General features: G+C 43.3%; 1 protein-coding gene across 1 annotated transcript; it reads left to right on the top strand.

Annotated features, from left to right (window-relative positions):
- The first annotated feature begins 2598 nt into the window (after positions 1 to 2598).
- Gzmf (granzyme F) lies at positions 2599 to 13981 on the top strand. The gene is made up of 5 exons (NM_153466.3): positions 2599 to 2660; positions 11619 to 11769; positions 12742 to 12877; positions 13079 to 13339; positions 13720 to 13981. Exons 1-5 carry the CDS (start codon positions 2606 to 2608, stop codon positions 13861 to 13863), a joined length of 747 nt encoding a protein of 248 aa, NP_703196.2. The 5' UTR covers positions 2599 to 2605; the 3' UTR covers positions 13864 to 13981.
- Positions 13982 to 15977: the final 1996 nt, after the last annotated feature.

The raw sequence follows: 15977 nt of genomic DNA, 5'->3' as shown, positions 1-15977 counted from the left end.
CAGGGGTGAGGCCCAACCTCTGGATATGTTCTCCACAGGTTCTCTCTCCCCTTTGTTGGGTATTTCAGCTAAAGTCATCCCCATAGGGTCCTGTGAGACTCTTGCTTTCCTGGCATCTGGGACTTTCTGGTGGCTAACCCCACTGTTACACACCTCTGTTCAATTTCCTGCCCCTCTGTACATCTCCCGGTCTCCTCCCTCTCCAAATCCATCCCTCTATCTCCTGTGATTATTTTGTTCTCCCTTCTAAGTAGGACTGAGGCACCCACTCTTTGGTCTTTCTTCTTCTTGAGCTTCATGTTGTCTGTGGGTTGTATCTTGGGTAATCCAAGCTTTTTGCCTAATATCTACTTATCAGTGAGTACATATTATGTGTGTTCTTTTGTGACTGGGTTACCTCACTTTAGGATGATATTTTCTGGTTCCATTCATTTGCCTGCAAATTTCATGAAGTCATTGTTTTTAATAACTGAATAGTACTCCATTGTGTAGATGTACCACATTTTCTGTATCCATTCCTCTGTTGAAGGACATCTGGGTTCTTTCCAGCTTCTGGCTATTATAAATAAGGCTGCTATGAACATAGTGGAGCATGTGTCCTTGTTATATGTTGGACCGTCTTTTGGTTATATGCACAGGACAGGTATAGCTGAGTCCTAGGTAGGACTGTGCGTAATTTTTTGAAGACTCTCCAGACTGATTTCCAGAGTGGTTAAAGGACTCTGTAATTTTATCCTCTAGAATGTGTGTGTGAGAGAGAATAATAATTAAAGACTAAGAGGCCATGACTCTGAAGCAGACAGAGAGACACTGAAAGAGCTGGTGGAATGATGGGGGATGATAAAATTATGTTTTAATATTTATTTCAATTTAAAGTGTTAAGCACAGTAACGGTAAGATCAGAATCAAAATCTCTCAGCAGCGCCTTGGGAATTCACTGGGTCAGAGCTATGTCCTTCAAGCCAGGGAGTGAAACTTCCATTTCACAAAAGCCAGGTCTCATATCTATGCAGTCACGTTGTCCTCCTTCACATTCAAGAGAAAATTAGAAAAAATAAATGTTATTACTTACATTTGTTCAATTCATTTATTACATGTCACAATCATGGACCTTGTTTCATGGTTTTAAAAGATTGCTCCAAATGGACAACCATATAATTAAGATCATTAATTCTGTAAGTCTTTTGTAATTTATCTGTGTGTGCACATATTGTGTCATTTATGCACAGTAGATTTTCAGGGGGAATGATCAACATTCATTAGAGCTTGTGTAAGTAATGTGTAGCCCAAAACATATATCCCTTCAATGTGCCTTTGGACAATAGGGTTGACTTTGATCCAACTAGTTTTAGGACTTTAGTTCACAACTAAGAAATGAAGGCCTCCCTTAGTCCCTAAGTATGACAGGAGAAGATGCAAAAGTATCTGAAATCTAGGAAGCAGTGTTGGGAAAGCAGGATCCTGGTAGCTCTGCAGTTTTCTGGATGTGCACACACATGGGGTTACACACACACACACACACACACACACACACACACACAGGACAAGGCCAGCCTGTCTCACCTCCCAGAGTGATCTCACACAGCTCTCACCATCTAGTGCTCTAAGCTCAGGCTCTCAGCTCCCTCCAGTCAGATCAGACATTTCGAGAGCTGCATCCCTGTCTCTCCCACTCCTGGGTGTAGCCCATTAAATAGTCATTCAAGACCTAATCTCGGTCCTTGTTTGTCTATAGGAAATGCTAGGCAGCGTTGTACAAAATACCATTGGAGTCACCAGCAGGGAAGCCAATGCTGATCTGATCTTTCTGACCATTGAATTCAGTCCTGAAGCTCTTGGCTCGGGGATAAATGACAATACATGTATAGTATACTATACATGTCATTTGTGACTTGTTATTACACTCAACTATGTATGAAAGTAAAACATTATCATTGGATATGAAGCAAACACTTGCTTTTGAGATTTCACTGTGACTTCCTAGCAGTTTCAGGAGAGTCAGATAATGGATTAATTCATCAGAATATTTAAATAGATCATTCCATGGAATGATCAGTCGTCCCATAATGCACTGTAATACTGCTCAGCAGATGTGGTGCAGTGTCACCTCTCAGTACTGTGTAACTTTGTGAGTGTGTTTGTAGTGTGCTATAACTGTTGTTAGGATAAATTGGTTGTCAGTATTATTCTTTCAATAAGAAAAAAGAAGGATGGGAGGGAAAAGGGAAAAAAGAAAAGTAAAGAAAAAAACCCAAAGAAACAAAAAGAGATCTTGTCATATGCAAAAGGTATCTAAGCCTTAGAAAAGGACACACTTGTGTTTCTGTGCAGTCACTGCGGACTTCCTGGGCTCTCGGGCCTCCTCAACCACAGCCCCCACATCCTCTATTTTCTTGATCTTTATCCAAGTTTAGCTTACCACAGGTGGTCAGTGTGGTGACGGTGTCATTTTAAGAAAAATTCCTTAAATAATGTGACGTCAATCAGAAGCAGAGGTGCACAGGTTTAAAATGGCAGAGAGGTCCCTGAGCCCACACCTCCTTCTTCCCCTTCCAAGGGCTGTGTCTGCTCTGTCCTCCTTCAACTGAGCAGACTTCCTGGGAAGATGCTACCAGTTCTCATTCTCATGACCATACTTCTGCCTCTTGAAGCTGGAGCAGGTGAGTGAACACCCCCATGGCAGAGGTGCTGTCCCATGGCACCTTTGCTGACATTCTGCAAATTGTTCTGGAATTGTCCTGGCACTGAATCCAGGAGGTTTCTGAACCTCAAGCACCAAACCCAGATTTGTGAAAGCTGACAGTGGCTAGGTTCTCAACAAGGTCTGGGTAAGGGAAGTATTCTCAGAATGTTAGTAGGCACTAGCTTCTCCCAGCATTTTTCACCTTCTGAAGTCTGGATCACACTTAGAAAGAATGTGACAGAGAATGAAGGCAGCTTTACTGACAAGCCTTCAACATGATGAATCCACCAGCACAAAAAATATTAGCATCATTTATTAAGTCCACCCTCCAACCTACAGAAGAAAGAGGCACAGGCTGACAAGATCCTACACTGCTCACTCCACCAGCTTTGCAGTCTGGTTTTAATTTATATTTACACTTCTTTCTGTAAGTCCCCAGGTATTCTAATCTGAGCAGCACACTATTCCAATATCTTCTATGGAAGAATGTTAGAAAATCCACCTCCATAGGGCTTGTAGGTAAAAATTGAGGAAATGACACCAATCAAGACTAAACTGGTTGGGGAGATTCACAAACAAAGAAAGATATGCAGCAAGGCATCCAGGATCTCCTCAGCCTCGAACTTTACTATTTAGAAATTTGCCGTGACTGCTGTGTCCATAGTGTGCAAGATGTCTCTCCATGTTAGGTAGCTCTTGGCGTGAGACTGTAGGAAGAATGTATGCCTTTGTATAAAATATAATTCTCCTTGTGTCAGATTCTCATTGCTAAAAAAATCCAAGCTGTCAGGCTTGGGGGCTCACACTGTAATCCAGCCCTTGTAAGAAAGAGGCAAGAAGGTGTGTGTGTGTGTGTGTGTGTGTGTGTGTGTGTGTGTGTGTGTGTAATGTCTTGATAGTGCTATATCTTACATATATGCCACATTGTCTCTGTCTCCTCTTCATGAATACATGGGTTAATCACTTAGCTCTTGGCAATGATGTCACAGTATCTATGATAGCACAGATGCTCTACAACATACAGATGCCAAACTCTTCTACCAATTACGCAGTAGTAGGATAACTAGATTATATAATTATTTGTTTTATCAGAAGCCTTTTATTCAGTTTCCCACAATGACAGTACTAATTTAAATTTCTACCAACAGTGTACAAAGGTTTTCTCCATATTTCCATAATGCTCCTTGGATATTAGGGAATATTTTGAGTTTGTAATTATGGTTGAAGTTTGAACTGAGGTTATGTAAGGATATAATGAATTCATCACACGGTATGAGAACATCTGATATTGATATTTCTCAAAAAGGAAATTTGGAATGTCAACCAATGTCAGAACAAATATAGTAGACTCTGTAGCCTTCCTCAATTTCTAGGGAATAGTTAGGGTAAACAGTGTGCCCATACCTCAGAGAATTTTCTGAAGAAAAAGAATATTGTGTTTTATATAAACCTTGAACATGATAGTCTATGTGGCAGGCCTCTCTGCTGACCTGTAATCTTCTAACCCACTTATCAAAGGAGCTGATATAATGACAATGAGCCTCGAGGATTGCATTCAAGTGGTCGGCTGCCTTGAGTCCCCAGGCTTCTGGTTTGAGTTGTTCTGGCATTAATCAGCAGAAGTAACTCGGGCAACTTCTCACAGCTTGCGCTAGTGCAATCACTATCCATTTCCCCAACACTAGGCAGCCAGGGTCAATATTTCTTCAGGAGACTGGGAGAGCGCACACTTCAGTTAAGAAATATTAAATGAATTCATTAAATATATGATACATCCCTTATGATGAGTCCAAAGATAGCTCAGACATTAAGAGCACTGGCTGCTCTTCCAGAATTCCTAGTTTCAATTTTCCATACCCACATGGCAACTCACAACTATATATAACTGTAAACTTGTGGGATCTGATGCCTTCTTCTCATATGCAGACATACATGCAAACAAAACACCCATATACACAAAATTAATGAATCTTAATATTATGCATCCTAAGTTCATTCATTTACCTTCAAGTGTTTTAACTTTATTTTTTCTTTAGAGGTGAGTAATAGTCTCTCTCCCTCTCTCTCTCTCTCTCTCTCTCTCTCTCTCTCTCTCTCTCTCTCTCTCTCACACACACACACACACACACACACACACACGCACGGACATACACGCACACACACCTGTGTATTTATTATCCACTATTAAGTTGATGAATTACTAGTTTGATTCCAATTAGTTGCTGTAGTGAATAAAGCATCCTTTAATACAGGGGTGCAAATACTTTTATGATACGGGGTACTGAGGTCACTGGGTATATTCACATTTCCAGCAATGTTCTTATTCCTTGAGCCTGACTTGGTATTTATGGTCTTCTGTAGTTCCATGTGAATTCTGTTATTTTTCTAAGCCTATGAAATATGTCATGGAGATTTTGCTATGCCTTGCATTAATTCTGTATATTAAGTTTGGTTCTGTCTCTCTTCTGACCTCCTCAGGCCAGCTTGACTGGTGCATTCATTGTCATTTTTGTTCTAATTCTGTCATGGAGTATTTTTTTTCCCAACTTGGTGGTAGATAAGCACATGACATACATTCTGTACTGAGGGTGTAGAACTTGATGGGACGTTTCACAGCTTCTATTCTGAGTGCTGATTCTACTGTACCATATGCATTGCGCACTACAGATTTGGGGTCTCCTTAATTTTGGTATGTGTTTTATTTATTTACAAGATTTTCTTAATAGTGGGGAGGTGGGTGGATCTGGTAGGAGATTTGGAGGAAAAACAATAATCAGAATATATTGTATGAAAAATTATTTCTAATTTAAAATATTTTAAAAAGAGGTAAATAACAGAAGCCACTCAAATTTTATAGAAGTTCAGAGTTTCCAACTGTTGGCCTGAGGGCTGCGTGTGGCCCAGAATGATGGTAAATACAGATCAACAGAAAATCATAACCTCACTAAAAACTTGAGATTTTTGTGTAACTATATTGTGTGACCATTGAGCATAAACTTTGTAGATGACAACATCTTCCAATATCCTGCTAAGTGAGTGTATGATGCTCTTGCTATTGGCACACATGCCTGAGTCCAGACTGATGGCAGGTGAGGCTCCCAGAGTTTTATCTTCCACCTGCAGACAGTTGAACTGACACCATCAGATTTGCATGTGCTCCTGCTGACTCATAAACTAGAGATTATCAATGACGTTTAGTCCTACCTTTGCAGAATATGAGTATGTAATGATAATTGGAAGCCAAGTAGGCATTCTGTATTGATTATTAGGAGCACACATACCTCAACCATGCCTCACGCACACCACCATCTTTACTGGTGCATTCATTGTCATTTTTGTTCTAATTCTGTCATGGAGTCTTTCTTTTCCCAACTTGGTGGTAGATAAGCACATGACATACATTCTGTACTGAGGGTGTAGAACTTGATGGGACGTTTCATTATGTCACTCTGCACTGTATCAGCAGCTGAGATGTTGACATTCTCAAGCCTTGCTCTCTAATGTTCTCTACTTTCATAGCAGAGTAAATACAGTTCCTTATATATAATTATTTTTAATCACAGAATGGATTCTATCCCATCATAGATAATAAGGGACCGAGAGAGAGAGAGAGAGAGAGAGAGAGAGAGAGAGAGAGAGAGAGAGAAGGGAGAGAAACTATTGGTGGTGACTCATGCCTTTAATCCCAGCACTGGGGAGCAGAGGCAGCTGGATCTCTGAGTCCTAGACCTGCCTGTCCTACAGCGCTTGTTCCAGGACAGCCAGGGTTACACAGAGAAAACCTGTCTCAAAAACAAAACCATAGCAAAATGAAGCACAAAAACAGAGAGCCTAATAGAATTAGCAGTGACCTATGCAATATCTACACTGAACGTATGCTAAATGCTGGACTTTGCAGAAGGCATCAAGAAAATTTAACACACAGAGAAAAAGGACTCATTGGAAATTGGTGGTGGAGGAGAGGGCACAATCGTGGATAAGAATGACCAAAATGCATTGAATACATTTGTGGTATTCTCAAAGATTAAAAACTAAGTTTACAAAGGAAAGTTAGTGAAAGAGCATTAAACATTGGTAGCATCACATAAATCATCATCAGGACTGAGTTTCATAAGGGTCACAGGATTAAATCATCTCCCAAACCAGGAATTCCTAAAGAGTGTTCATGCTGACTCTGGTGACATCATTCTCCTTTCAGAAGTAAGGTGATCAAGCTGAGGACACTAGAGTAACATTATCAAGTTAGTTAGCGTGACTTAAATAAAATGTCTGCCAGAATGTGAAATGAAATCAAATTTGCCAGTTAAATCTTTTAGGGGATTTAACTGCTCATTTTATCTTTAAGAAGAAACCAACTGTCAGTGCCATGTTTCAAACCCTGAGTGTTCCAGGTGAGGCTGGCATTACCAGGGTCCCAAACTAAGGCAAATGACTGGCTGCATTTCAACCCAGATCAGTACAGTTTTGTGAAGAGTGATGTAGCCTTGCTTTCGCATTTGACATGAGAATTTGAAAAAAGATTCTGAGACCTCCAGAAATATTGTCACTATTTTGGTACAATCAAAGTCCACTTCTCCTGTGATTTTCAAACGCATAGAAAAGAAATGCATAGAACTGGAATCTTTTGTTTAAACTAAAAAATATTTTGCTCATGTCCCTTTACAACCTTTTCTGGACTTTTATGTGTCCTTCTCAGAGACAAATGCTTCCACATCACAATAACACTGTATTTACACCACTGCTTTTTCACAATACCTACATTTATGATAAAGTAATTTCAAGAACTAAGCACACCTGCTTACAGAGATGTCTCAGAAGTATTAACAGCACACACCGCTCTTGTCAAGAAAACAGGTTCAGCTCTGAGCAGCCATGTTGACTAGCTCATCACCACTTGTAATGTCAGCTCCTCTGGCCTCCAAGGGCATTTGTACTCATGTGTGCATACCCAAATAAAGACACATAATCAAAAGTTAACAATCTTTTAGCTATATGTCTTCTAGATTTGAGAGGCAAACTACACCCAAGAAATCTCAACAGTATGCTGCTCAAACAAGACTTGAACAATGAAAACACAAATTGACCATCAAGTGGATGGGAAAGTAGTGAGGAGCCATCACTAGATGAAGAGCAACACACAATTATAAACTGCTGAGAGAGGGAGAATTAGTCTTCCCCAAAGTTGCACTTAGCAGTTCTCCAATCCCATGTAGTCAGTCCAGAAAGAAGTATGCGTTCAAGAAATATTTTTATTGGTTATTTTATTTATTTACATTTCAAGCATTATCTTCCTTTCCAGTTTCCCCTCTGCAAGTCCCCTATTTCATACTCCCTCCCCCATACTTATATGAGGGTGCTCCCTCACTTACCTACCTTATCCACCTCACTGTCCTAGCATTCCCTAATACTGGGGCATCAAGCCTTCACAGAACCAAGGGCCTCCCCTCCCACTGCTGCCAGACAATGCCATCCTCTGCAACATATGCAGCTGGAGCCACGGATCCCTTCATGTGTAGTCTTTGGTTGGTGGTTTAGTCACTGGGAGCTCTGGGGTGTCTGGTTGGTTGATGTTGTTCTTCCTATGGGGTTGCAAACCCCTTCAGCTCCTTCAGTCCTTCCCCCAACTCCTTCATGGGGTCTCCATGCTCAGTTCAATGGTTGACTACAAGCATCCACATCTGTATTTGTCAGGCTCTGGCAGAAACTCTCAGGGGACAGCTATACCAGGCTCCTGTCAACAAGCACTTCTTGGCATCAGCAATAGTGTCTGGGTTTGGTGTCTGCTGATGGGATGGATCCCCAGGTGGGGCAGTCTCTGGATGTCCTTTCCTTCAGTCTCTGCTCCACTCTTTGTCCCTGTATTTCCTTTAAACAGGAACAATTCTGGGTTAATATTTTTGAGATGGGTGGGTGAACCAGGGGTGAGGCCCAACCTCTGGATATGTTCTCCACAGGTTCTCTCTCCCCTTTGTTGGGTATTTCAGCTAAAGTCATCCCCATAGGGTCCTGTGAGACTCTTGCTTTCCTGGCATCTGGGACTTTCTGGTGGCTAACCCCACTGTTACACACCTCTGTTCAATTTCCTGCCCCTCTGTACATCTCCCGGTCTCCTCCCTCTCCAAATCCATCCCTCTATCTCCTGTGATTATTTTGTTCTCCCTTCTAAGTAGGACTGAGGCACCCACTCTTTGGTCTTTCTTCTTCTTGAGCTTCATGTTGTCTGTGGGTTGTATCTTGGGTAATCCAAGCTTTTTGCCTAATATCTACTTATCAGTGAGTACATATTATGTGTGTTCTTTTGTGACTGGGTTACCTCACTTTAGGATGATATTTTCTGGTTCCATTCATTTGCCTGCAAATTTCATGAAGTCATTGTTTTTAATAACTGAATAGTACTCCATTGTGTAGATGTACCACATTTTCTGTATCCATTCCTCTGTTGAAGGACATCTGGGTTCTTTCCAGCTTCTGGCTATTATAAATAAGGCTGCTATGAACATAGTGGAGCATGTGTCCTTGTTATATGTTGGACCGTCTTTTGGTTATATGCACAGGACAGGTATAGCTGAGTCCTAGGTAGGACTGTGCGTAATTTTTTGAAGACTCTCCAGACTGATTTCCAGAGTGGTTAAAGGACTCTGTAATTTTATCCTCTAGAATGTGTGTGTGAGAGAGAATAATAATTAAAGACTAAGAGGCCATGACTCTGAAGCAGACAGAGAGACACTGAAAGAGCTGGTGGAATGATGGGGGATGATAAAATTATGTTTTAATATTTATTTCAATTTAAAGTGTTAAGCACAGTAACGGTAAGATCAGAATCAAAATCTCTCAGCAGCGCCTTGGGAATTCACTGGGTCAGAGCTATGTCCTTCAAGCCAGGGAGTGAAACTTCCATTTCACAAAAGCCAGGTCTCATATCTATGCAGTCACGTTGTCCTCCTTCACATTCAAGAGAAAATTAGAAAAAATAAATGTTATTACTTACATTTGTTCAATTCATTTATTACATGTCACAATCATGGACCTTGTTTCATGGTTTTAAAAGATTGCTCCAAATGGACAACCATATAATTAAGATCATTAATTCTGTAAGTCTTTTGTAATTTATCTGTGTGTGCACATATTGTGTCATTTATGCACAGTAGATTTTCAGGGGGAATGATCAACATTCATTAGAGCTTGTGTAAGTAATGTGTAGCCCAAAACATATATCCCTTCAATGTGCCTTTGGACAATAGGGTTGACTTTGATCCAACTAGTTTTAGGACTTTAGTTCACAACTAAGAAATGAAGGCCTCCCTTAGTCCCTAAGTATGACAGGAGAAGATGCAAAAGTATCTGAAATCTAGGAAGCAGTGTTGGGAAAGCAGGATCCTGGTAGCTCTGCAGTTTTCTGGATGTGCACACACATGGGGTTACACACACACACACACACACACACACACACACACACACACACACACACACACAGGACAAGGCCAGGCTGTCTCACCTCCCAGAGTGATCTCACACAGCTCTCACCATCTAGTGCTCTAAGCACAGGCTCTCAGCTCCCTCCAGTCAGATCAGACATTTCGAGAGCTGCATCCCTGTCTCTCCCACTCCTGGGTGTAGCCCATTAAATAGTCATTCAAGACCTAATCACAGTCCTTGTTTGTCTATAGGAAATGCTAGGCAGTGTTGTACAAATACCACTGGATGGTAAGCCAATGCTGATCTGATCTTACTGACCATTAAATCCAGTCCTCAAGCTCTTGCCCCAGAGATAAATAGCAATACCTAGTAAACAGGTAAACCATACCTGTCATTTGTGAATTGTTAGTACACTTGACTGTATGACAGTAACATATAATCAGTGGATATGGGAAAAACACTTGCTCTTGAGATTTCACTGTGACTTCCTGGCAGTTTCAAGAGAGTCAGAATAAGTTAATTCATCAGACTATTCAGATTGTTCCACAGTATGATCGATCACTCATCCCAAAGGTTACTGAGATGATATACCTCAATATTGACTAGTAAAATATGATGTAGTATCAATTCTCACTAAATACTGGGTAACTTTGGGAGTGTCTTTGTAGTGCTATAAAGGATAAAATGATTGTCAATTTCATTTTTAAAATTAGAAATGAAAATAAGAAGAAAAGAAAGGTTGAAAAACAAAGAAAGCAAAAGAGATCTTACCAGGGTGCAAAAGGATGTAAGCCTTAGGAAAGGACACACTTGTGTCTCAGTGCAGTCACTGTGGACTTCCTGGGGTCTCAGAACTCCTCAACCACAGCCTCCAACCCTCTAAGTTCTTGTAGTTTGTCTGACCTTAGGTCACTGAAGGGTCAAGTAGTTACAGTGTCATTTTATCCAAACCAGAATAGTTCCTTAAGTAAGGTGACATCAATCAGAAGCAGAGGTGCACAAGTTTAAAATGCCTCTGAGGCCCCTGAGCCCACACCTCCTTCTTCCCCTTCCAAAGGCTGTGTCTACTCTGCCCTCCTCCAGTCTGAGCAGCCTTCCTGGGAGGATGCCACCAGTCCTGACTTTCCTGGCCTTTCTTCTGCTGCTTGGAACTGGTGCAGGTCGTTAGGGGGTAAAAGGTGACGCCAATCAACATTATAGGGGTTAGGATGCCTCACTCTCAAAGAGAGACCAATGGCAATCCCCCCCAGGATCCCCTTGGTCTATAACATGATGAAGATAGAGTTTACCCCTCCATGTATTTGTAAAGCAGGGCTGGGAGACAAGCCCCACCCCTTCTCAGAGCATGGTTCTGAGGCTTAAAAGACAGCAAACATTATTCCATGTGCAAGGAATCCTTGCTGCAACAGGCTTAGGGGACCACAGATCTGACCCTCAATCACTCCCTTCCTTGATCCCCTCTGCTGACCCTATCTGCTTCCCCCAGAAACCCCATAATCTAGCCTTTTTTAACTTTCAGAGGAGATTATCGGGGGCCATGAGGTCAAGCCCCACTCCCGCCCTTACATGGCACATGTGAAATTTGTGAAAGTTGATGGGAATAGAAGTGTCTGCGGAGGCTTCCTGGTTCAAGACTACTTTGTGCTGACGGCTGCTCACTGCACTGGAAGGTGAGGAGAAGCAGCCAGCCCATGTTTTCTGAGAACCCCAAAGTACCTTCTGTCCTCTATTGTGAATGTTCCCATGTGAGCTCTCCGGAAGGAAGGACTGTGACAATGGGAGTCTCATGAGACTCCCATTTAGGTCCAAGGGCAAAAGGTCAGAACCAGCAGCACACTGGAGTTAATCAACTGCACTGGCCAAACTAGAGCAGTGAATGTGGCTGAAAGTTCACATTAAAACACAATGCACAAAGAAGTGCAGGCCGACAGGAGCCGGATGTAGATCTCTCCTGAGAGACACAGCCAGAATACAGCAAATACAGAGTCGAATGCCAGCAGCAAACCACTGAACTGAGAATAGGACCCCCTATTCTCAGAGAATCAGAGAAAGAACTGGAAGAGCTTGAAGGGGCTCGAGACCCCATGTGTACAACAATGCCAAGCAACCAGAGCTTCCAGGGACTAAGCCACTACCTAAAGACTATACATGGACTGACCCTGGACTCTGACCTCATAGGTAGCAATGAATATCCTAGTAAGAGCACCAGTGGAAGGGGAAGCCCTGGGTCCTGCTAAGACTGAACCCCCAGTGAACTAGATTGTTGGGGGGAGGGCAGCAATGGGGGGAGGGTGGGGAGGGGAATACCCATAAAGAAGAAGGGGAGGGGGAGGGATTAGGGGGATGTTTCCCCGGAAACCGGGAAAGGGAATAACACTCGAAATGTATATAAGAAATACTCAAGTTAATAATAAAAAAAAACACACAATGCAAAATTTGACATATTGCCTAGATGCAAAAGTGAGCCCCAGGAGTTCTATACCCTTGAGAATCAGAAAGCTGAAGGTCTGACTCTGAGGTCCTCCTATGTCCTCAATTCCCCTTAGCTAGAGCACCCACCCTGCCTACCCTGCCTTTCCCAGCTCCTGGGCTGTATCCTCTCTGACTCCACATCTCTCTTCTCCACTCCGCTCTCTTCACAGATCAATGAAAGTCATACTAGGGGCCCACAATCTCCATGTGCAGGAGAAGACTCAGCAGATCATCCCTGTGAAAAGGGCTATTCCTCACCCGGCCTATAATCGTGAGGACCACATTAATGACATCATGCTATTAAAGGTGAGACCTGCCACCATCCCACCCATATTCCTCTGACCACCCCTCACTCATCCCACCTTGTGCCTGTGCTCTGCTTGGTGCAGGGCTATCCCTTCTCCCACTGTGAACCTGCTTCTTCCCTCTCTTCCACTCTGACTTTAAAAGAGTCTCAGGCGAGCAGGATCTTAACTGAACTGGTCTCCCTTCCACCTTTCCTACCAGTTGGAGAGTAAGGCCAAGAAGACTAGAGCTGTGAGGCCTCTCAATTTGCCCAGGCCCAATGACATGGTGAAGCCAGGGGATGTGTGTCGTGTTGCTGGCTGGGGCCAAATGTCCGTCGATGTCACTAAAAGAACTTCCCGCCTACAAGAGGCTAAACTGATCATCCAGGAGGACAAGGAATGCAAAAAACTCTTCCATCACTACTCTGAGACCACGGAGATTTGTGCTGGAGACCCAAAGAAAATACAGGCTGCGTACAAGGTGGGGTTTAAGCATTTCACAGACAAAAATGCAGGGTGAGAGGGACCTGGGAGAGGCCAAGGTATGAGAATGGCCACAACCTCAAGTCTCAGCTCAGAGAAGGGACAGTACCAATGTGCAGGATTTGTCTCTTCTGTTGGTGTAGTTGGGGAAGCCTCTGTCAACCGATGCACCCCATACATTATCTCAGAGTATCCCCGAGGACTTCAGGGAAAGCCTAGGACTGGGCTGGAAGGAAACCTTGGGCCTCCCTGGAGCTCTGGTAATGAGGGAAGCTGGAACCTGTCCTGGCCCTGATCTAAGAGTTAGCATTGCCAGAGGAGGAGGGGGAAACAGAGACAGAGGGAGGCAGCCTCACTTCGTCCTTTCTCTGTCCACAGGGTGACTCTGGGGGACCCCTTGTGTGTGAAAACAGAGCTTATGGAGTTGTATCCTATGGGAAAAATGGGACAATCTCTTCAGGAGTCTTCACCAAGGTTGTGTACTTCCTGCCATGGATAAGCAGAAACATGAAGCTCCTCTAACAGGTTAACACCTGTGCCCAACCAGCCTTTCTGACCTCAGGCAAGAACCACGATGAGTGTGCGTCAAAGGCTGAAAATCCGTAATAAATAACCCCCAGTGTGCATGTAATTTAAGTACTTTGCTGTTTGAGCCACTTGATTGTTTCCACACCTCTCTGGCCCAGGAGGACCTCCCCTGTCACTTCTTGGCTTTGCTTCCCCCTCCTTCCCCAACTCATCCTCTTACTGGTACTTCAGGCTACACAATTCCCACATATTTATCACCCATTCATGGTGGAAGGTAGGGTGTTGTTTCTTTGATTCTATTTTTGAGTAGGGTCTCACTGTATAGCTCCGGATGTTCTGAAATTTACTATGAAAACCAGCCTGGCTTTTAACTCACAGAGATCTGCCCCTCTCTGCTTCCCCAGTGCTAGGATTAAAGGTGTATGCCATGCTATCCAACCATACACACGTCTAATTCTCCAGTCTCCAAGGTTGGCTTTCTCACTCAGAAGCCTCAGGAGGCTACAGCTCTACTGAGGTGCCCCATGCTCAGTCACTCATTCACACTTAGCCCTCCAGACAGGAACCTTCTGGGCCTAGGAAAGTCCTACATCTCTGAGCCACCTTCCTCCAGCCCAACAACGGCAGATAGTGGAACAAGGCATGGGGGTGAAGGGAGATTTGACTCTGGGAATTCAGAAGGCCATGGGCTGTGCAACCCAGTCATGTTCCTGTCTCCAGTCCCCTCTCTAGCAGGGTAGGAGACTCTCCCCACCTGAACTGTCTGCAGTCCAGAAGCCTGAGACATATCTCTGAGGAAGCCAGGCTCAGCTGGGCCTCATTTCCCAGCCCAGCACAGAGCTCAGTCAACTTCTAGTGGGAGGTAAAGACCCAAGAGCAGGTAAAAGGTTCAGAGACGTGTTCACTCCCACTGTTAGTAATACCACAAAACACAAAGATACAAAACCATAACATATATGCAGAGGACCTAGCTCAGACACATAGAGGCTCCATGACTGTCATTTTTGTCTCTGTGAGTTCCTCTGAGTTCTGCCTAATTGATTATGTGGGCCATGTTCTCCTAGTGTTCTTGACGCCTAATGCTTCCTGATCCTTTTCAGAAGGGCTTCCCTTGAGCTCTGCCTAGTGTTTGGCTGTGAGTTTCTGCAACTGCTCCCATCAGCTCCTGAACAAAGCCTCTTGGATAACAACTGGGGTAGGCATCCAACTATGCGTACAGCAGAATATCAACAGGAATCACTCCACTGTCTTCTCTGTGTGGCCAGTTGTGTTTGGTTCTAACCTAGTTCTCTGCTCGTTCTCACCTCTGGCTCCTGACCATCCAGGCAGTGTGAGGCATTGGCGTCCTCTCATGATATGAGCCTCATTTTGGACCAGTCCTTTTGGTCACTGGACAATTCCTGTACCATCTTTACTCTAGCACATTTTGTAAACAGGTCAAAGGTTTTGTGGTTGGGTTGGTGTTCGAGTCCCACCACTGGAAGTCTGACCTGGCTACAGAAGATGCCTGGTTGAGATTCCATATCCTCCTTTACTAGGGGCCTTTGCTAGAATGACCTTCATAGATGCTAGGGAGTTTTTAGTGCGTTGGGTTTCCACATCACCCCCCAAATACTCCAATTCCAATAGTCTTCACAGTATACCCTCCCTTTATTCTGCCCTCTCTCAGCCTGACTGCTCTTGTTCACATCCCCACCCACCCAAGTCCATCTGCAAATCTATTCTATTTCCCCTTCCCAAGGAGATTGATGGAACCCCAGAGTGCTCCTTGTCACTTAGCCTCTCTGTGTCTGTACATCCCAGCATGATTATCCTCTACTTAACAGCTAATATCTGCTTAGAAGTGAGTATACATCACGTTTGTCTTTTGGGGCCTCGATTACCTCACTCAGGATGATTTTTTTGTTTGGTACTTCCGTCCATTTGCTGGCAAATTTCATGTTGTTGTTTTCTTTTAAAGATGAGCACTATCCGTTGTGTAAATGTACCACATTTTCTGCATCTCTTCTTCTGTTGAGAGGCACCTCCATTGTTTGATTCTTCAGATATTATGAATAAAGCTACTATGAACATAGTTGAGCAAATCTCTTTGTGTAGGGCGGAACGCC

Source organism: Rattus norvegicus, chromosome 15 (assembly GCF_021556685.1).
Source record: "Rattus norvegicus strain SHRSP/BbbUtx chromosome 15, alternate assembly SHRSP_T2T, whole genome shotgun sequence".
NCBI lineage: Eukaryota > Metazoa > Chordata > Mammalia > Rodentia > Muridae > Rattus > Rattus norvegicus.
The sequence above is the reverse complement of the archived record's forward strand: the minus strand, read 5'-3'. Positions and strand labels throughout refer to the sequence as shown.